The sequence below is a fragment of the Capricornis sumatraensis genome, chromosome 4, assembly GCF_032405125.1.
Source record: "Capricornis sumatraensis isolate serow.1 chromosome 4, serow.2, whole genome shotgun sequence".
Taxonomy (NCBI): Eukaryota; Metazoa; Chordata; class Mammalia; order Artiodactyla; family Bovidae; genus Capricornis; species Capricornis sumatraensis.
In genome coordinates, this window is record NC_091072.1 from 159,181,171 (window position 1) to 159,203,936 (window position 22,766).

The window sequence follows — 22,766 nt, forward strand, 5'->3', positions numbered from 1 at the left end:
CCTTGACCCTCAGCAGAGATCCAAGGGTTGAAGGAGGGAGAACACAGACCAGCCCTCCCGCCGGCATTTCTGCACGTCACTGAGCCCTGCTGGGCTGGAGAGGAGGCTGGGGAGCGTGGTCTGGCTTTCTGCCCAGTGAGTGAGTGAGTGACAGTCGCTCAGTCATGTCCGACTCTACTGTCCATGGAATTCTCCAGGCCAGAATACTGGAGTGGGGAGCCTCTCCCTTCTCCAGGGGATCTTCCCAACCCAGGGATCGAACCCAGATCTCCCGCATTGCAGGCGGATCCCTCACCAGCTGAGCCACCAGGGAAGAAAAGAAAACTTGGCAAAGAAGCCACCAGCCTACCAGCGCTCTGTGTTTAGGGCTGGTAGGGTGACCCAGCTAGGCCATCCACACAGGTGTGGGGCTGATGGCTTGTCAGCCGCTCTCTAAGTTCAGAACACGGGCTTTCCCTCTCGTGTGTGGTCTTGGCTCCACCAGGGAGAGCCCAGCTTGACGCCCCTGGACAGTGCATGCCTAGGGGTGACCGTCATGTTTCTTGACAGCAAGAGGCTTCAGCGGAGGCCGGGAGCCTGAGGCGGCCGCTGGAAACTCACCGGCCGATCACAGAGGCCTCCCGTCTTTGAGGCTGCTCAGATAAGATCTGAGAGAGTCGGCAGGCTCTCTCTGCCGGTTTAAATGTGCTGCTTGAAGTGTGACCGGCAGGTTTCTGGGGACACAATACCATTTGGGGGCAGGGGCTTCCCTGGTGGCTCAGAGGTTAAAGTGTCTGCTTGTGATGTGGGAGACCCGGGTTCGATCCCTGGGTCAGGAAGGTCCCCTGGAGAAGGAAATAGCAACCCACTCCAGTATTCTTGCCTGGAGAATCCCATGGATGGAGGGGCCTGGTGGGCTATAGTCCACGGGGTCGCAAAGACTTGGACATGACTGAGTGACTTCACTTTCACTTTCAATACCATTTGGAATCCAAAACACTTCCCAGCTACCTCCAGAGCTTCCGGAACCCAGGGAAGGGCCACAGAGGGAGGCAGGCCGGCCCTTGTAAACCTCTCAGGACCAGCCATCCGGGGCCAGCCAGCACTCTAGATACTTCCAAACAGAAGATGCTTCAGCACACAGCAGGCTAGCCACTTGGGCACAGATTTTTATCCCAACCCCAAACCAGCCACCAGTTGGAGAGGAATGTTGTTTGAAATGCCCCAGGCAGGGCCTTCTGTGGGCAGAAAGAGCAGAGGCCACCCACCCCCCAGGGCGCTGGCCTGTACGGGACTGGGCAGCCCCGCGCCTGCCCTGGAGGTGGAGCAAAATTTAGAATTCATTTTTATGTTCATGTGGCGATAACAGCCAAGAAAACCAGAAGGGGCAGATCCCCCATTAGAAGGGAGCACAGAGTATAACCCCAAAATCATTTTTAGGTTTTGCTTAATTCCGGCTGGGCTGGATAGCCCCCTGCTGCGTGGACTTTTCTCTAGTCGTGGCCGAGGGCTCCTCTGCGACGCCGTGCACAGGCTTGTCTTGCCATAGTGGCTCCGGCTGCTGCAGAACACGAGCTCCAGGGTGCACGGGCTGCTTGGCTGTGACTCCCAGGCTCGAGCACAGGCTCAGTGGTCATGGTGCACGGGCTTTACCTGCTCTGCGGCAGGGGGATCTTCCCAGGCCACGTGGCCAACGCGTGTCTCCTGCATTGGCAGGTGGGTTCTTTACCACTGAGCCACCTGGGAAGCCCCGAAATCATTTTTTAAAAGGAGGTTCTGGGGGAAGAAAATGGATCATCAGATATTGGGAAAGTTGGCCCTCTGATAGGTAAGGTTTTCAGATGGGATGAAGAAGCACATGAATGAAGGAGAGAATGAAGTTAAAACAGATGAGAATAGATGAGCTCAGGTTATTGGTTTAAACACTGAGAAGTCAAGCCAGATCCTCACCTCACACTACAAACCAAACTAATTCCAGAAATGTCTTTATTAATTCTAGAGGGAAACAAAGACCTTAAGTTTAAAGCAGCGAAGGAAACCACAAAGAAGAGATGGAGGTGTTTGCAGGACAAACTGTTCTGTCTCTTCTTGGACCAGAGGTTCTCAAAGTGGGCAGGACCTCTTCCAGGCCTGGGAGGCATTCCTGTTTTCATAAAGTTACCAAAACATCTGGGCCTTGTCCACTCCTGCTGTCTCCTGAGTGTACAGTGGAATTTTCCAGATGACATGATAGGTGTTCTTGCAAAAGATGAAGAGCAGGGGCAGGTCTGAGGCCCCAGCTGTCTTCTCTTAAGCCAGACATGAAAGAAATTTGAAAACCATGAAAGAATTTAGTGAGAACTTCCCCGCTTCCCCCCACCTTTTTAAAAATATGCTGTTTATGTGGTCAGGTAATGAGTTTATCTTCTAAATAGCATTTAGAAACATTTTCCATCTTAATTTGCGATATGGTAAATACTGATAAACAAAACCTATATTAGAAGTTCTCTGGGGTCCTAGAGGATTTTGAGTGGTGTGAAGGGATTCTGGGGCCAAAAGGCCTGTGAGCAGTCCTGGGTCTGTAAGTGCTTCGGTGGGGTCCCAGCACTCAGCACATCCATCCATGTAACAGTCCCACAAACGTTTATGGCGTACCTACTGTGTGTCCTGACACACTGTTACAGGTGCAGTGAAACAGCCGTGACCAAAACGGACAAATGTAAGCGCCTGCATTGTGCTAGTTCGGGGGGCACAGGGCCCAGTGAAAGGACAGACTGGCTATGTGTCAGGTTAAAATCAGTAATAAAAAGCTGGAAACACATGCAGCGAGTACGACACACAACGGGTTAATATCTTTAATATGCAACGAGCTTATACAAACTCATCAAACGCCAGTAGGTAAGAGCAGAGGACACGACAACGCACAAAAGAAATACAACCGCTTAACGTGAAAGATGTTCTAGTTTGCCAGAAATTAAAAAAAAAAAGAAATGCAAACTAAAATACAATGCTATTTTTCCATGACCAGATTAGCAAATATTTAACCAGATGCGAACACTCAGTGCTGGCAAGATGGGCACATTTATCCTTGCTGGTGGCCGTGTAAATGGACACAAACATTTCTGGAAACCGTTCGTCAACATGTAATCAGAGCCTCAAAGGTCCTCATATTCTTTAATTCCATCATCCCACCTCTGAGGACCTATCCGAAGGAAATAACTTGAATTGGGGAAAGGTTTACGCACAAAGATAGTCATCGATTTCCAATGGTGAAAAATCAGTAAGAGCATTGGTGAGCAACCAATGGCACTGCCTGACGGCGGATTACGCAGCCATTTCAAAATGAACTGAGAAAGATGCCCATGATGTGAGAACAGCTACACAGTACCGTGCTACAGAAGGTAGCATCCCAATGGCAAAACAAAAGGCAGAGGAACCATGACTGGGGTGAGGGAGACTGGAAGGAGAAACACCAAAACGTTACGATTGTACATCTTTCTACTCCTCTGTTTTCCAAAACTTCTATAATGTGTAGGTTGCCTTTGATAATGAAACGAACTAGTACGTGGTTACTTATGAAAAGGAGTTAGTGGTGCTGCAGCAAGGGGCCAGCAGTAAGTACCCCCCCCCCCCATCTACTGCATCTGTGCTGTGCCCGCCACACTCAACACGGGGGCCCCACGACTACACCAGAGTCATCAGCTCTGTCCACCCGCGGTCAGCGATGGATTTTCCTAAATCCCAACCCTCTCCCCGCACGGCCAAGCTTTCGTTGCCTTCTCCAGAGTCCAGCTGTGTCTCCATCTCTAAGCCCCTAACCTAAGGCTTCTCAAGCAGAGGAGGTCCACGCTTCCTGCTCTGGCTGCAAGACGGACAGGACCTCTGCTAAGTTCTCTCTTCCTACCCAAACTCCAGCCCTGGAAGCTGGCTGGGGCGTGTGTGTTCTTAAACACTCACAGGGCTGCTCCCTTAAAGTAATCTAAGTACCTGCCCAGCTCTCCCCACATCTGTTCATTCTCCTAAAGACCAGAATCATGGTCCAGCACGTGGTTCTGTCCCTCTTGACAACAGCAGCTTACGCATCAGAAGTCTTACCTGCACTTCACACGGCACTTCTGGGCTCTGTGTCACAACTTACTCATTACATACTCACCTGGAACCAGGGACACGTGTCTCAGTTTTTTCCCAGAAGTCACCGAAATGCTCTGGGACATTGTTAATCCCAAGGTCGCACAACACAGCAGGCCAGAGGTCACCCCTCCTAACTGTGATCTCAAATGGCGCCCTGCTACACTATGAATCTTCCTTACCAGATGGGGCAACGTGGAGACCAAGGAACAGTCACAAGGTAGTCCAAGTACCGTGAACACCATGAAAACATAAAACCTTCCATCACATGCACAGCTAACACTACTAACTGCCTGGCCCTTTTATAAATCAACACCTGTTCTCTTCAATTTAGAGAAAGTATAACCCCCAAATATGTACAGAGCAGCTCTCCTCCGCCACTGCCTTCTCCAACTTGAGCCTCTCAGCCACGTGTTCTTGCTCCGGGCTGCATGGAGCATGGTTGTCCTCTCCAGCTGGGGACGAGGGTGTCTTCCACTAGAGCCACCAGGGGCTCCCACCGCGGGGCTTCTTCCAAATCCAACCCCAAGCCTCACATCCACTCCGGTTTCCAAGGTCGCAGGAGTAAATCAAGAAGGTCATGGACGTCCAACAGCACCAGTCCCCAACCTGTAACTGTGAGCACCAACGGCTTGCCACATCACCAAGCCAAGCGAAGCCGGGGCAGCAGCCAGGGCTGGGCACAAGGACCCACATGCAGAGGGCAGGCCTCAGCCTAGCGAGGTGCAGCGGCTGAAACAAGGCGCGGATGCAAACATGGTAGGACTTCTGAGTGCCACCTGGGCAGACCCCAAGGTTGGCAAACAGTTCCTGCCCTGCTCCTGGGCTGGGTCTCCTGCCTTGGCTGGGCTGGGCCATGTGGAAACCTTCAAGGTGCCAGCCAGCCCTGCAGGGCCCCTCTCCTGTGGGGGCCACCATACCCCTTCAGCTGTGGGCACGTCTACTTGGCAGGCAGGCAGAAGAGAGCAAGAAGTGCAAGTGGTCTGAGCACCCCCCTCACCGGAGAGCCCATGCCCCCCTGAAGAATGGCCCCCTGTGTCTCCCCCACTTCATGCTTAATGAGCACCATGGTCCCGCCTGAACAGTCTGGCTGGCATCTAGCCGGGTCTGAAGCCTATGTTCAGGCAGTGGTTCAGCAGGGCAATTAGGCTAACAGAGTTTACGATGAAGGGTGGCAGTGGTCCGTGAACTCCAGCAGCCACGGAACCACCTTGACCTTGCAGCCAGTGGACTTTCAGGAACACAGTCACTCTCCCTAGCATCATCGAATTGCTCAGGAGGGCGTGGGTCCTAGGAGACAACCTCTGGAGGCCCCAAGATGCAGGCTTGTAGCGGGGAGCAGAGGTTATCCTCCTGCAGTCAGGCCGGGATAAACCCAGGGAAGGATGGCCCATTTCCCCACAGCCTGGGGGCAGGGCGTTGTTGGTACTGAGTAAGGCAGGAGCAACCCAGGTCAAAGGGCCTGGTCAAGCCTCGTTTAGAAAGTGACTCTGGGCGTCCCCGGGAGAAAGCACAAGGCCACCCACCACTTGGAGGCTCGGCTCTGTCTCTCGGAATCAGGACCCGAGCGCCAGCCCTGCACTGTCACCACCTTAGGACCTGGGCAGCCCGCTACTCTTTTCCTTTGCAAATGCCAGCACCGCCCCGGCTGGGGTCAGACAGGCAGACACCCCCTCGCCCTAAGGGCTCCATGATGTGTCCGGGGAGCTGAGGCTCCCAGCCCTGAGTCCAGGTTTTCTGGGACAGAGGCTAGACATCTGATGGACGGCCTAGGCCTGGGGAGGGCATGCTACCGAGGCTTTGGAGACCTACAGACCGCGTGTGTGGTTCCAGGAGCTGAGGTGAAGGCTGCATGCCCCTATGTGGAGAAGGGAACAGGTCTCAAGCCAGACAGGCCCACCTCCACGTGCAGGGGCCAGAGAGAAGAGGGGGCTACACACCACCACTGACTCCCATGGGGGATCAGGGCAGCAGTGTACGCGTCTCAAGTCCACCCCTCAGCCTGCCAGGGGATCTCAGGCACAGATGTGGAACTGCCCAGTGATTCCAGTCACACTGACCTTCTGAGCAGGCGAGTTCCAGATTCCCCCCAACCCCGGTGCTATCAAAACACTGGCAGCTAAAGCCAGGCACTGATGGGGGGGGGTGTGTGGCCTCTGGGGGCGCGCCCCTAAGGCTGTACTATCCGTCTTTCCAGCAGCAGCAGTGGGGCACAGTGACTGCCTACTCCTGTGCAGAGTGAAGCTGGCCCCCCGAGAACTCTGGAAACTCACTCCCGGCCGTGATCATGCGGACACTGACAGCAGAGATGAGGCCCCTACCTGCTACGCTGGGCCCTAGAGGGGCTGGCAGGACTCCAGACTCCCCTCTCCAGGTCAAGCCACCTGCCTGGCCAAAGAGGCTTCTTTTTGGCACCAGCAAGCTCATCACTGAGAACAGGGCGACCAGGTGGGGAACTGCCCCAGGGCCTGCAGAGGGTGCGGGAGCTGCATCGGTAAACCTGGTCAGGCTGGGGAAAACGTCAGCCCAAATGGTCCCAAGTGCATTGTGAGTGAGACTGACCAAGCAGCAGAGCTGAGGCCACTAGAAGAGCTGGAATCGCAAGCAAGAGAAAGGAAACATGCAGTGGAGGTCCCAAGCGAGCACGTGATGCCAGGAAGCAGGGTGGGTCACAGGGCGCCCCAGAGTGATGACGGGAGATGTCCTCATGGAGCAGGTCTGCAGAGGCAGGAAGGGACGTCCTCAAACAAAGTGATGCCGTGGGATGGACATTTCTTCTATGCAGCAAAGTGGGTATGCTACCTGGATGGCTGCAGATGCGACCAGGATGATGGCCGACTCCTAAAGGTTCCGAGCGCGGGTGGGCAGGGCCGGGGTTGGACTGGTCCCATTGGAGGCTGGGTGCACCGGGCAGGGCGCTGTGCCGGTGGCGGCCAGCTGGCGGCAGAGGGTCTGCCGTTCCCGCATGGCTCGATTGGAGGCCGAAGTTTTTCTGATCTGCGCGCGCCGGGCGTGCCGCAGCGGAGACTTGTAGGTTCTCCGCAACTCGGCCAGGAATCCCTGATAGTTGTTTCGTAAGGGGCTGTCGGGTTGCATGTGAGGGATCGCCCACTTCTCGGCCTCCCCGGTGAGCCGGGACACCAGGAACGCCACTCGTTCGGCCTCCCCGGGGAAGCGGGAGGCCTGGAAGATCATGAACCTGTCCATCTGCATCAAGAAGCCCGCCAGCTGGCCTGGGTCTCCGGAAAAGGGCTCGGGCAGCGAGGTCGGGGGCGTGGTCATCGGCCGGGTCCCACTGGAGGTAATGGCCGAGATGGGTGGGGTGATCTGCAGCGCCCCGGGAATCCGAGCCCGGGTGCGCAGCAGGGTCAGCTCAGCCATCACGCTCTCCAGCATGTTGGTGAGGTTGGCCTTCTCTGCGCGAAGGGTCGAGGCCTCGCGCCTGAGCGCCGAGTTGGTGAGGCGCAGCGAGGTCAGGGTGTCGATGACGTCGTCCATGGGGGCGCTAGCAGAAGCTGCAGAGGCTGGGGTTCCAGCTTTTGAGGTCTGGGGCTGGACCATGCTGGCCAGAGGTCAGTCAAAGGCTGAGACTGACGGAAGTGGAGGAAGGTGGTGGTGACGGGGGGCTGGGGTTGGGTTTGGATAATCCAGAACCTGAGCACCTGTGATGCTAAAATTGGGTAGACCCAGAGGCAACAGGGTTAAGGGTGGGGGTTCAAGACCCAAGCGTGGCCGAGAAGACCCAACAAGAGGGCAGGGCAGACGGACCCAGAGATGCGCACAGCCCCGGGCCAGGTTGGGGGTGCAGGCCCTCGCGGATCCCGAGCTCCGGATGTCGCTCCTGAATCGCCGCGCTCACAAGGCCACAGTGGGCTGCAGGGCCCTGAAGGATGAAAACACGGTTTTAAAGAGAAAAAGGTTTCGACTGCGGAAAGGGGGTTCGAAGGGAGGGAGGCGGCGTGGGAGGGGCAAAGGGCGGGCGGCGAGGCGAGCGCCCCCCAGCCAGAGGACCGGCGCCCACATGGGGCAGAACAAAGGGAAGAAGCTCCCGCGGCGGCGGTGCCGGAGGGCCGAGGGCGGGCGGCGGGCGCCTACCTGGGTCTCCGCGACTTCCTCCGCGGCTCCGTCTGCCCGGGCCGGCCGCCACTAAGATGGCCCGATCGCCGGGATGCGGGCTGGCCGATGAGTCACGGCGGCAGCGGCCCGCCGGAAGTGCTTCCCGGTCAGGTCAGGTGGAGGCGGCGGCGGGAGGCGGGCGCGGGCAGCTTCTGGCGGGAGCGCGAGCCAGGCTGGGACCGAGGCCCAGGTCGTGGCCCAGGGCGGGTCGCGGCGCGGGCGGCGAGCGGGCACCGCGGAGGTGTGGGCTGCAGGCGGGCCTAGCGCGGTCCCCGCTGGTTGCCATGGAGACCATCAGCTCCCGCGCGGCCGAGGCCGCGCCCCGGAAGTGACGTAAGACCCCGTGCCTCTCCTCAGCAGCCAATCAGTGATGAGTGTGGCTACCGACGTTTTGTTATTAGAAGCGGTGTCTTCCTTTCTTTGAAATTCTACCTAAGACTGCTAGTAAAGCTGTGTGTGCATGCTGCTGCTGCTGCTAAGTCGCTTCAGTCGTGTCCGACTCTGTGCAACCCCATAGACGGCAGCCCAACAGGCTCCCTCGTCCCTGGGAGCAGAGGTTGTATTTATTCTTTTAAATGAAGCTTGCCTTCCATATATATATTCTTTTAATTCAGCCGAGAGTTTTGATGAATTTATTGTTCCTAACGTGTAGCCAGGTAAAAAGTAAATGATATACACCAATGAAGTACATTGTCCTGTTGATTTTTATATAAAAAAGTGGCTGCTACTTTTGGAGTGATGAAAGAGCATTGTTGGACAAATTTGTATTTGCCTTTCGTTTTGTACTAACTTCAAGCAAATTCAGTGTAGTATAGATCCATTGTAGAAAATTTTGATGTCAAAGAAGTCTTCTGAAAAAGTTTATATCGTTCTGAGTCCCTCCACCTGAGATAAGAAATAGTAATATTTTTGTAGTTCCATCGAATCATTTTCTAAGATGTAGTATATTATAAAATATTAGTAATTATTGTATCTTTTGAACTGTTTTGTGACCTTAATAGCACACTGAATTTTGAACACTTCATTAAAAAGCATAGTTTTCAACTACTGCCTATGTTCCAATGAAACCACCTACCCAGTTTATTTAATAGACCCCTTTTTGAGAGTTCTCTCTTATTTTCCATGTGGAAGTTTTATAAACCACGCTTGTATGTGAACCCCAGCCATTTTCTCTGCCAGCTTCACCAGGGTAATTGTCAAGGAAAGACAGTACTGGGCCGAAGTGGATGAGCTATTTGACTCACTTCACTGGATGCCTTTGGGGCTTCCCACATGGCACAAGGGGTAAAGAACATGCCTGCCAATGCAGGAGACATAAGAGATGCGGATTCCATCTGTTGAGTCGAGAAGATCCCCTGGAGGAGTGCGTGGCAGTATTCTTACCTGGAGAATCCTATGAACAGAGGAGCCTGACAGGTTACAGTCAATGGGGTCCAAAAGAGTCAGACACGACTGAAGCAACTTGGCACACACGGCATATGCTTTTCCTACTTGACCTTACTGTTGTTCAGTCACTCAGTTGTGCCCCACTCTTTGCGACCCCCATGGACAACAGCATGCTTGGCTTCCCTGTCCTTCACCACCTCCTGGAGTTTGCTCAAGCTTATGTCCATTGAGTCAGTGATGCCATCCAACCATTTCATCCTCTGTCATCCCCTTCTCCTCCTGCCTTCAATCTTTCCCAGCATCAGGGTCTTTTCCAATGAGTCGGCTCTTCCCATCAGATTGCCGAAGTATTGGAGCTTCAGCTTCAGCATCAGTCCTTCCAATGAATATTCAGGACTGATTTCCTTTAGAATTGACTGGTTTGATCTCCTTGCAGTCCAAGGGACTCTCAAGAGTCTTTTCCAACACCACAGTTCAAAAGCATCATTTCTTTGGTCCTCAGCCTTTTTTATGGTCCAACTCTCGGATCCATACATGACTACTGGAAAAACCATAGCTTTGACTAGAGGGACTTTTGTTGGCAAAGTAATGTCTCTGCTTTTGAATATGCTGTCTAGGTTGGTCATGGCTTTTCTTCCAAGAAGCAAGCGTCTTTTAATTTCATGGCTGGAGTCACCATCTGCAGTGATTTTGGAGCCCCCCAAAATAAAGTCTGCCATTGTTTCCACTGTTTCCCCATCTATTTGCTGTGAAGTGATGGGACCAGATGCCTTGGTCTTAGTTTTCTGAATCTTGAGTACTGAGCTGATTCTAAATGGTCAGTTCAAGGCTGGAGCATGGACGGAGAGAAAAGACACCCACCATGCCAGCCTTTCAAAGACACTGTCTTCAAGGAGGCTAAAAACTGGCAGCCACTTGCACGCTTTGGCAGACCTGGGGCAAAGTCAGCTTCACTCATCTCTTTACAGTTTATGCTTCTATAAAATGGGAATTGGGACATGATGGTGTCCATACTCAGTAAGGATAGTCTAGCTGTGCCCACAACTGTGTACCCCAGGGTGACAAAAGGTACGTTTTTGTGACCAGCTGAAAGTGTCCAGGACATAAAGTAGAGGGAGAGAGAAAGGACATAGTGCTTCCTTAAACTGCTTCTGTGAGCTCTCCCACACCACATGGAGGCAGGAGCTGTGCTCATCCTGACTGAGGCCAGTGGTTTCAAATGCAGAAATTATCCCGTGCCCCTTTACCACCCCCTGCTTTTTCCAAACACACAGAGGAATCCACTCCTGTGAGTGGATTCACCCCACCAGTTTTTCTGCCCTCAGTGCTAGGGTTGCACCTCCCCAGGTTACAGGATGCTGTGCATATGAGTGAAGTGTCAGCTATATTTCCAGGTGTGGCTGACACCATCCATCTTACATTCTCAGGTGTACTGAAAATAAGGTGCACCCTGATTTGAGAAATGACCAAACGTGAACTCTAAGGAATATATCATTTATTTGTATTTCATCTGTTTAAAATGAACATAAAGTGGCATTGCATAAATAGAGCTAAATAAAATGAAAATAAATATTAAAATAAGACGAGCAAGCAGAGCATTTGACTTCAGATCCAGATAATACTATGATTCATCCTCTGAGATGCTGCTCTCTATTACAAACACAGAATGACAATAAGCTATACAATAAAAGTATTGAGAGGATCTAGATGGCCTCAAAAACAATCTAAACTCCACCATAGTCCAGAAACACAAACTGCTGAGAATTGACAAAGCCGTGGGCCAGCTGGGCTCTGAATCCCAAGGCATAATGGGGACACAAAGCTGGTAACAGAGCCAATGTTACTATTTGAATCAAGGGGCGAGAGGGATCACCCCTCTGTCAAAGAGGACTCTGAAATATCTGCTTCAGCCATTTCACGGGGCAACACCCTCTATGAAAGTATGGCCCTGGAGCTAGGGAGAACAGCCAATATCATTACTTTCATTGATTGACAAGTAGACCCCAGAGGGGCACCACCAATATAAAACACATTTCTGTATTGCAGACCAGGTATCATTGGAGTGGCCCCAAACTGCTTGACCAGGGAGACAGGGGGGTCCTCAGAAAGAAAAGGGTTGAGTACACAAAGAGGGAATGAAAATGAAAGATACCCTTTTACCCAAAATTAAGCCTTAAAGTCAAAACTCTGAAGTCCATGAGGACATCTAATGCAAAGAATAATAGCCACCAAGAATCAATAATCATAATATGAATTGACTCCAGAGGAATTTAAAACAATAGAACCGTCTGGGGCGGGGGGGGGGGGGGGGGAAGACTTTAAATAAGCATATTTAGAATCTTCAGTGAGAATAACAAAGGAATAACATTTGTGAAAAGAACAGACATTGAGAGGTGGGGAAGGTAGAAATGTAACAAGATGAGGTGGCTATGATAAAGTACCTTTTAAAAAGAAATATAGTTAATTTCCATTTCTGGGAAGATGGAGTTCATTCACCCTTCTTTATTCTTTCAACAAAGCACAACTGAAAACAGTTTTTTAAAAAAGAAGTCAAAAAGGTAGAGAGAAAAAGGCAGATTTGCTCTGTTGCTCAGGACCCAAGAAATGACACAGTGGTGGACTCTTTGAGTATTCTATTGCATCGTATATCTCAGATTTACAATTAAAGAAGCTAGCAATCTGGACGTGCCAGACAAAGAACAAAAACAAAAAAATGAAGTTCTTCCAAAAAGCCTGCTCTCTCAAGCCAAAGGATGAGGAAACAGACAGCCTATGAAGACGGAATACTTTAAGACAATAACCACTCTATGCCAGCCAAATGCTCCAGAAAAAACAGTGGCCCCACCACCACTCATGCCAGCAAAGGCTAAATGAGGGACCTAGACTTACCCTTGCCAAGCGAAAATTAGGTTCCTCACTCCACACCCTGGCAAGGATAGTATCAGAATTTGATGGCGTACATTAATCTGCACACCCAAGAAGCTCAGCAAAGTCCAAGTAGGGTACATACAACCACCGAGACACATCGTCATCACACTCCTGAAAGTTAAAGAGAGAACTTCAAATGCAGCAAGAGAGAACAAAGTGACTCTATATAAGGTGTCATCAATAAATTTCACTTCAGAAATCATGGGAACCAGAAGGCAATGGGAAGAGAGATTCAAAGTGCTGAAAGAAAAAGTCTATCAGCAAAGAATCCTATACCCAATGAAACTACCTTTCAAAACTTTAGGGAAATTAAGACATTCTCAGGGAAATGAAACTAAAGAGAATTCATCACTAGCAGACCTGTCCTACAGAAATAATAAAGACAGACCCTTCAGACTAAATTGCAAGGGCATTAGACAGAAACTGGAATTCACATGGAAGATAACAAACCCAAGTAAAGATACCAACATAGGTAAATAAAGAAGACTATGAGTTTATTTTCTTTTGTAATTCTTTTTTTTTTCTCCTGTATTATTTGAAAGACAACTGCATAAAGCAACAATTATAAATAATGTTAATCAGCATACAATATGGTAAAAATGTAATTTGCATAAGATCATGGCATCTGGTCCCATCACTTCATGGCAAATAGATCGGGAAACAGTGTCAGACTTTGTTTTTTGGGGCTCCAAAATCACTGCAGATGCTGACTGAAATTAAAAGACGCTTACTCCTTGGAAGTAAAGTTATGAGCAACCTAGATAGCATATTCAAAAGCAGAGGCACTACTTTACCAACAAAGGTCCGTCAGTCAAGGCTATGGTTTTTCCAGTAGTCATGTATGGATGTGAGAGTTGGACTGTGAAGAAAGCTGAGTGCTGAAGAATTGATGGTTTTGAACTGTGATGTTAGAGAAGACTCTTGAGAGTCCCTTGGACTGCAAGGAGATCCAACCAGTCCCTTCTAAAGGAGATCAGTCCTGGGATTTCTTTGGAAGGAATGATGCTAAAGCTGAAACTCCAGTACTTTGGCCACCTCATGCGAAGAGTCGAGTCATTGGAAAAAACTCTGATGCTGGGAGGGATTGGGGGCAGGAGGAGAAGGGGACGACAGAGGATGAGATGGCTGGATGGCATCACGGACTCGATGGACGTGAGTTTGAGTGAACTCCAGGAGTTGGTGATGGAGAGGGAGGCCTGGCGTGCTGCGATTCATGGGGTCGCAAAGAGTCGGACACGACTGAGTGACTGAACTGAACTGAATAGTACAAAGGAGGTCAGGAGGAGAAAGAGCTACTTGGGAGCAATGTTTTCAAAACTATTTAAATTAAGTTGGTACTAATCCAAACTAGATTTTGGTAAGTTAGGATATTAATTGTAATCCTCAAGGCAAACATTAAGAATTCAAAAAATATGTGAAAGAGACGACAAGGGAATTAGCACAGTAGAAAATATCTATTTTATATGAAAGAAGGGGGTGATGGAGAAATAGAGGAACAAAAAATAGGGCATATAGAAAAAAAAAAACAAAATGACAGGTATAAATCCTGTGTTATCAGTAATACATTAAATGTGAATGGATTAAGCATTCCAATAAAAGGTCAAGATTGGCAAAGTGGATTGTTTTAAATGACCTAATTTATTATTATCCACAAGAGATACACTTCAGATTCAAGGACACAAACAAGTTGAATAAAAGAATGAAAACTTATATGCCATTCATAGTAACCAAAAGAGAACTGGAATGGCTATACAAACATCAGACCAAACAAATTTTAAGACAAAAAATTATTACTAGAGAAAGAGGATATCTGGTAATGATAAAAGGATCTATTCCTTGAGACAACAATTATGAACACTTATGCGCCTGACCACAGAGCCTGCAAAAATCAGTATTTATCTACAAAACTATAGTAATCAAGATTGAATGATCTGGCATAGTTCAAATGAACAGAACTGAAAGATCAGAAAGAAACCCTAACATTTACAGTCAATTTATTATGTATCAAAGAAGGTGCTAACCCAATTTAATGACCAAAGAATAGTGTTTTGTGAGACCGTGTATTTATAGCAAAGAATGAATTTAGACCTCCTACCTCACAACTTATACAAAAATTAACCCAGATGGATCAAAGACCTAAATGTAAGAGCTAAAATTGTAAAGCTCTTAGAGGAACACTTGGGCGTGTTCTTTCTGAGCATAGGTTGAGAAGTTTCTTAGATACGACACCAAAGTAGAAGTTGACAGAAGGAAAAAAGTAGATAAATTGAAGTTTACCAAAGCTTAAAACTTTTGTGTTTCAAAGGACACTAGCAAAAAAGTGAAAAGATGGCCCATAGAAGGGGAGAAAATATTTGCAAATCATATACCTGATAAAGGTCTAATAATCCAGAATATATAATGAATTCTCCTAACTCAATAATAAGAAAGACAACTCGGTTTTTTTGTTTGTTTGTTTTTTAATGGAAAAAGTATTTGAATAGCTCTTTCATGGATCACAGCCTTGTAGTGGCGATAGGGCTTGCATAACTCAATGAAGCTATGAGCCATGTCCTGCAGGACCACCCAAGACAGACAGGTCATAGTGGAGCGTTCTGACAAAATACGGTCCACTAGTGGAGGGAATGGCCAACCACTCCAGTATTCTTGCTGTGAGAACCTGAAAAAGGCTGAGTGCCAGAGAATCGGTGCTTTCGAATGTGGTGCTGGAGAAGACTCTTGAGAGTCCCTTGAACTGTAAGGAGATTAAACCAGTCAATCCTAAAGGAGATCAACCCTGAATATTCATTGGAAGGACTGAAGCTGAAGCTCCAATACTTTGGCCACCTGACATGAAGAGCCAACTCACTGGAAAAAACCCTGATGCTGGGAAAGATTGAAGGCGGGAGGAGAAGGGGGCAACAGAGGATGAGATGGTTAGATAGTATCAGTGACCAATGGACGTAAATTTGAGCAAACTCCAGGAGATAGTGAAGAACAGGTAAGCCTAGGGTGCTGTAGTACATAGGATCACAAAGAGTCAGACACAACTTAGCAACTGAACAATAACAGGAACAACACATTTAAGTAGATATTTCTCTCAAGAATGGAGAAGGAAATGGCAACCCACTCCAGTACTCTTGTCTGGAAAATCCCATGGATGGAGAAGCATGGTGGGCTACAGTCCATGGGGTCGCAAAGAGTCGGACACGACTGAGCGACTTCAGTTTCTCTTTCACTTTCTTTCTCTAAAGAAAGGCCCCATAAACCCATGAAAAAATACTAAACTTTACTAACCTTTTTAAAAAATCATTAGCCTTTAAAAAACATTATTCTTTAAGAAAATGCAAATCAGAACCACAATGAGATATCACTCTACACACCTGAGTATTGCTATAATCTAAAAGACGATAACAAATGTTGGTGAAGATGCAGAAAAAGTGGAACTCTCATGCATTGCTGGTGGGAATGTAAAATGGTGCAGCTACTATGAAACAGTCTAACAGGGTCTCAGAGCGTTAAACATGGAGTTTCTATATAACTCATCAATTATGCGTAATGCCCAAGACAATTGTCAACATGTGTCTCCATGAACACGTGTACATGAATGTTCACAGAAGCATTATTCATAAAAGAAAAAAAAGAACCAACCCACATGTTCACCAATTGATGAGTGGATCAGCAAAATGTGGTATCACAGTACAGTGACGTATCCATCAGTCATAAAATGGAGAGAAAAAACTCTCGTCCCTCAGTGCCATGAGAGGTTGGTTCCAGGATCCATTGATACCAAAAATCTGTGGGTGCTCAAGTCCCTTAAATAAAATGGCATACTATTTGTACATAACTTATGCACATCCTCCTATATACTTTAAATCATCTCTGCTGCTGCTGCTAAGTCGCTTCAGTTGTGTCCGACTCTGTGCGACCCCATAGACGGCAGCCCACCAGGCTCCTCCGTCCCTGGGATTCTCCAGGCAAGAACACTGGAGTGGGTTGCCATTTCCTTCTTCAAGGCAATGGCACCCCACTCCAGTACTTTTGCCTGGAAAATCTCATGGACGGAGGAGCCTGGTGGGCTGTAGTCCATGAGGTTGCTAGAGTCGGACACGACTGAGCGACTTCACTTTCACTTTTCACTTTCATGCATTGGAGAAGGAAATGGCAACCAACTCCAGTGTTCTTGCCTGGAGAATCCCAGGGATGGGGAAGCCTGGTGGGCTGCCGTCTATGGGGTCACACAGAGTCGGACATGACTGAAGCGACTTAGCAGCAGAGTCTTGTAATACCTAATACCATATAAATGTATATAACTAGTCATGGATATAATGTAAACACTATCTAAATAGCTACCATACACAGAATTAAAGATTTGCTTTGGGAAATTTTATGAAATTATTTTTCAAATAGTTTTGATACACAGTTGGTTGAATCGACAAACGCAGAACCCCTGGACACAGAGGTCTGGTTCTACTGATATGTGCCACCATATTGATGAACCTTGAAAGCATTAAGCGAAGCGGAAGAAGTGAGACAGAAGGGCTATATATTGTGTGATTTTATTTATATGAAATGTCCTCAGTACACAAACCCAGAGAGACACGGGAGAGTCCTGGTTTCCAGGCTCTGGGGAGAAGAAAAATAGCAGTGACTGCTGATGGGGACAGAATTTCTTTCGTGGGGTGATGAAAATGCTCTGGAGTCAATGTTGATGATTGTACAACCTTGTGAGTATACTAAAACCCACTAAATGATATACCTTTTAAAGGAGTTTTTTGTTTGGTTTTAAATTTTTATTTAGTTGACTGTGTTGGGTCTTAGTTGGGATCTTTGTTTCATCATGCGGGATCTTTTTCATGCTATGCACGGATTATTTGTTGCATGGGCTCCAGAGCACATGTAGGTGTAACACACGGGCTTGGTTGCTCCACAGCATGAGGGATCTTGTTTCCCCAACCAGGGATCAAACCCACGTCCCCTGCACTGCAAGGCATACTCTTTATCATTGGACCACCAGGGAAGTCCTCCAGAAGGGAATTTTATAGTGTGTGAATTATATCTATTAAAAAAAAAGAACCAACTGACATTCATGATCAAAACTCAAAGGAAAATGAACACAGAGGGGAACTTCCTCAACTTGATAGAGAATTTCTACAAAAACTCAATAGCTAATTTTAGACTTCATGTTCAAGACTGAGAGCTTTTCCCTCAAGAATGGGAACAGAGCCAGGATGTTCCCTCTCACTATTTTTATTCAACAAAGTGCTGGGAGTTCAAGCTGGAGAAATGAGGAGAGGAAAACAGAAAATAAAAGACATTCAGATTGGAAAGGAAGAAATAAAACGGTCTTTACTTGCAGTTGGCGTGATTGTCTACATAGAAAATGCTAAAGCATTTAACAAAAAACAACAATAACCACCTCTTAGAAAAACAAGTGAATTCAGCAAGGTCACAAGATACAAACTGAATATACAAAAATCAATTGTATTTTGTGTGAGCAATGGACACAAGGACAGTAAAATAAAATACAATACTATGTACAATCACAAAAAATATGCAGACGTATGTCTAACAAGATAAGTACAGGTTTTGTTTGCATACAGGTTTTGTTTGCGGAAAGGAACAAAACAGTGATAAAAGAACATTTTAAAGATATAAACAGAGAAAGAGACACACTAGGAAATGATTTAGAAAAATCAACATAGTAAAGATGTTGAGTCTCCCCAACTGATTTGCAGGTTTAACACAGTATCTATCAAAGCCCAAGGAAGACTTTTTTGTAGATATATAGGTTATTTTAAAATATATATGGAAAGGCAAAAGAACTCACTAAAGGGAATAGCTAAAACAATTTTGAAAAATAATAAACTGAAAGATATCAGTCTACCTGATTTTAGGACATAATGTAACTGCTGTAATTAAGACTGTATTATCGTGGTGGAGGAATAGACGCATAGATCAATGGAATAGAACTGAGAATCCGGAAACAGACTCTTAAAAATATGTCCAAATGATTTTTGACAAAGATGCAGAAGCAACCCAATGGAGGAAAGATAGCCTTTTCAACAAATAGTGATAGAGTAATTGAACATTCATTGTAACCAGAAGGAAAAACACCAGTACAGTATACTAACGCATATATATGGAATTTAGAAAGATGGTAACGATAACCCTGTATGCAAGACAGCAAAAGAGACACAGATGTATAGATCAGTCTTTTGGACTCTGTGGGAGAGGGAGAGGGTGGGACAATTTGGGAGAATGGCATTGGAACATGTATAATGTCATATATGAAATGAATCGCCAGTCCAGGTTTGATGCATGATGCTGGATGCTTGGGGCTGGTGCACCGAGACGACCCAGAGGGATGGTACGGGGAGGGAGGAGGGAGGGGGGTTCAGGATGGGGAACACGTGTATAGCTGTGGTGGATTCATGTTGATGTATGGCAAAACAAATACAATATTGTAAACTAATTAACCTCCAATTAAAATAAATTTATAGTTTAAATAAATAAAAAGAAAGAAACTTAATCTAAGTCTCACATCTTCAACACAAATTATCTTGAAATGGAATACAGACAAATTAAAATATAAAACTATAAAACTTTAAATAGATGAGGTCTTTATAGTGTAGGGTAAGGCAAAGAAATCTGAGATTTGACAACAAAAGCTTGGTTCATAAAAGGACAAATTGATAAACTGGGCCTCATTAAAATTTAAAATTATGCTCTGTGAAAGACTCTGTTAAGAAAATGAAAATATAAGCTAGAAATTGGGAGAAGATGGTCTACAAATGACTAGTATCTAAAATATATAAAGACTTCTCAAAACCCAACAGTAAAACAGCAAACCACCCAATTAGAAAATGAGCTAAATTGGATGAAGAGGCATCTCACCCAAGAGGCTATACAGATGGCAAATAAACCCGTGAAAAAATTTTTACCATCATTAGCCACCAGGGAAATGAAAATCAAAACCACAAAGAGATTCCACTACACACATATGTGTATGGCTAAAACAAAAAATAATGACAACGCCAAATGCCAGTGAGGATGCAGGGAAACTGGGTACATTCCTGATGGGAATGCAAAGTGGTCCAGCCCCACTGGAAATCAGTGTGACAGTTTCTTTTCAAACCTGAGAGGTCAACGACTGTACAACCCAGAGGCTGCATGGCAGACATTCATCTCAGGAAAGTAAATTTGTAAGGAGGCATTGGGGTGGAAGGGAAGTGGGTGTGCCCATCTTCTGTATCTTGACTCTCTCTCTTCTGTCCTGATTGTGATGTCGCATCGTGGGTTTGCAAGTTGCTACTGTTGGGGGAGCAGAGTAAAGGATGCGTGCGTCTGTCTCTATAATTTATTTTAAATGCGTGTGAAGGGGTTTTGCTGGGGAGGACATCACTGAGAGTTGAGGGGACCTTTTCCATATCTTCTAGTAGAATGTCCAGCTGGCCCTGAATGTGATCTTGGAGTTCCTGGGGAAAGGTCTCTCGGAAAGTTATTTACAGAGAGTGCTTAAGACTAGGAAGAGAGTGTAAACAAAATTGAGCAAAGGGTCAAAGGCTGTGCAGGGCATGATTTACAGGTGCAAGAAATGAGAAGGACCTGCTGGAGTGGCCAGAAGGGAAGAATGAAGCCGTGGAACTCAGAAGCCAGGAACTGGCTTCAGAGAGCAGGAGGTGAGGCCACCATGTCAAAGTCTGCTCATGGGCAGCATCACCATTCAAACTGGGATGCTCTTGAGAGCTAAACAATTTGATGAAGATCCTTAAACGAATGCACTTTCTGAAACACTACTTATGGCCCAATGTTTTTTATACAGTCTCTAACTATGGCCACATCACTGACGTTTTTCTGAAGAGGCTCCTTTTTGGCCCCCCAATATGGTCTTATCATTCTTTGTTTTGTGATAAAGTTGCTTGCAATCTTACTCAAAGTTGCATTTTGTAATGATAAATGTAAATCTGTTGACATTTTCAAGTAGCTTCTTTGCTGTTGATGTCCAGTCATTAAGTCGTGTCCGAGTCTTTGTGACCCCATGGACTGGAGCATGCCAGGCTCCTCCGCCCTCCTCTCTCTCCCGTAGTTTGCTCAGATTTGTGTCCATTGAGTTGGTGATTCCATCTAACCATCTCATCCTCTGCTGCCCCCTTCTTTTTTTGCCTTCAATCTTTCCCAGCATCAGGGTCTTTTCCTTCTTTGTAGACTAGATTTTAATTGAGAAAATCATCTTCCTGTAGGTGCAAATGTACGACATAGGCTAAGAAAAACTCTCATAAATGGAGGATATTCTCAATTCTATTTTTTAACTGGAATGTATAAATATTCCAGCTCAAATACCTCCGTGGGTTGTCATTTTGACTCAGTTTTGACAGAACAGGCTGCCATTTTGTGACAAATATTTTCATAAGCCAAAACATGTCCCCCTCAAAATTTGTTTATTATCCTTTTGAGTAGTTCATCAAATTTAAAGGCTACAAAATTGTAGGCCTTCTTGAGTTTCTCCCATTCCAGTACAGACTATAAATTTATCCAATTAAAACTAGGAATCTCACCAAATGGTTCTTCCCACATGTTGAGATATTCCAAAAACAATCATGGGATGTGAAAATCTAAACTTGAACACCGTTGGAACACTCAGCACCAAATTCCTTCAGCTCCTCCCTTGCTTTTGTAGAGCTGAATTGCAGCATTTTCCCATTGGCAGTGTTGATTCTAATAATTATAATTTGCTAAAGCTTCAAAGCTCAAAGATTCTTGGCACGCATTTAATGAATACTTTGATTAAAGATCTCCAACAGATTTTGAACACAGTGTAACAAAAAATTAGAAAACTCGTTTACAGAAAGTTCAATCCCTTTCTAAGGCCCTAGGATGATGTACAAATTGGGTTTTCTACGTTGATGTTGAGGTGAGCTTTTTTTGAGGCGTGTTTGACTCTTTGGGACCCCATGGACTGTAGCCCACCTAGCTCTTCTATCCATGGGATTTTTCAGGCAAGAATACTGGAGTGGGTTGCCATTTCCTTCTCCAGGGCATCTTCCAGACCCAGGGACTGAACCAGCGTTTCCTGCATTAGCAGGCAGATTCTTTACCCCTGAACATTTAAAGGGTCAGATTATTGACTGCAGAAAACTCAGAAAGGAAACCCCAGGAGTCTGAAGGCTCTTTTTCTATTTAGTACTAACTTTGTCACCAAAAAACGTATAGCCTAATTTCTCTGATGGTGTATATAAAAATATTTCTCAGGGCTGACAGCTACAACCTCTGTCTGATGGATAAAATATCAGGGTCATTTGGATGCAACTAAGAAGAATGCATTCACTGCAACCAATCCCAAGTGCCTCTATGCTCCACTGGCCTTTTCGTTTAATGAAAACATGCCTTTTCCACAGGACACTGTTATAAATCATCTCCATTATCAAACTCTCCTTATTTACCTGGAATGAGTGTGTCTTTTGTTTTCTGCTTAGATTCAGGCTGATACCAGTCCCTTCAGGAAACAATTTGGCATGAATCCGGAAAGGCGAAAATGGACAAGCTAAAGCCCTGCCTTCAAATTTCACAGACAGTTCAGTTCAGTTCAGTCGCTCAGTCGTGTCCGACTCTTTGCGACCCCATGAATCGCAGCATGCCAGGCCTCCCTCTCCATCACCTGCCGGGGTCCAGCCCCGGTGGATCCAGGGAATTCGAAGGGTGGACGGCGTTGGCGTGGAAAGACTTGTTTATTTATTAATATAAGATTAGATTAAGAAACTGTAGTGCAGTAGGAAGATTAAGTGGAGAAAGAGGGCTGAATAGCTTGGTTTACGCGGAAGACCAATAAAATTCCAGACAAGGAATTTGCACCATCTACGTTGGGCCACCGGTGCCCGCTTGAATATCTAAGGGTGCCTCGCCTTAAGCTCCCTTTCTCGCGGATCTTAATAAACAGGGCAAATAAGTAGACCTGGCGAGCCTCCGCGCCCCAGATGGAAATTCAGCCTGAAATTAAAGTAAAGAGCAGAGGGAAGAAAAGGGAGAGAAAAAGAGAGAGAGAGAGAGACACGGGGGGAGCCAGATTCCCAAGAAACCAGGCCGAGACTAGTCCGAGAAACTGGTCCGAGAATCTGGTCCCGTCCTTTATTGTTCAGAAGGCCTTTTATACTTTTGATAAAACATGGAGATCAATGGGTAACATAAAGTTATGCAGCGTTAGCAGTCCAGACTCTTATCAAAACCAGGCTTTTTTCTCTGCATACCTAATTGTATACACAAGTCTTAGGTAA

The 22,766-nt window shown here is 46.7% G+C and overlaps 1 protein-coding gene across 1 annotated transcript; it reads right to left on the bottom strand.

Moving 5' to 3' along the window:
- Positions 1-6,927: 6,927 nt before the first annotated feature.
- Positions 6,928-7,647, bottom strand: RTL6 (retrotransposon Gag like 6). The gene has a single exon (XM_068969680.1). It carries the CDS (start codon positions 7,645-7,647, stop codon positions 6,928-6,930), a length of 720 nt encoding a protein of 239 aa, XP_068825781.1.
- Positions 7,648-22,766: the final 15,119 nt, after the last annotated feature.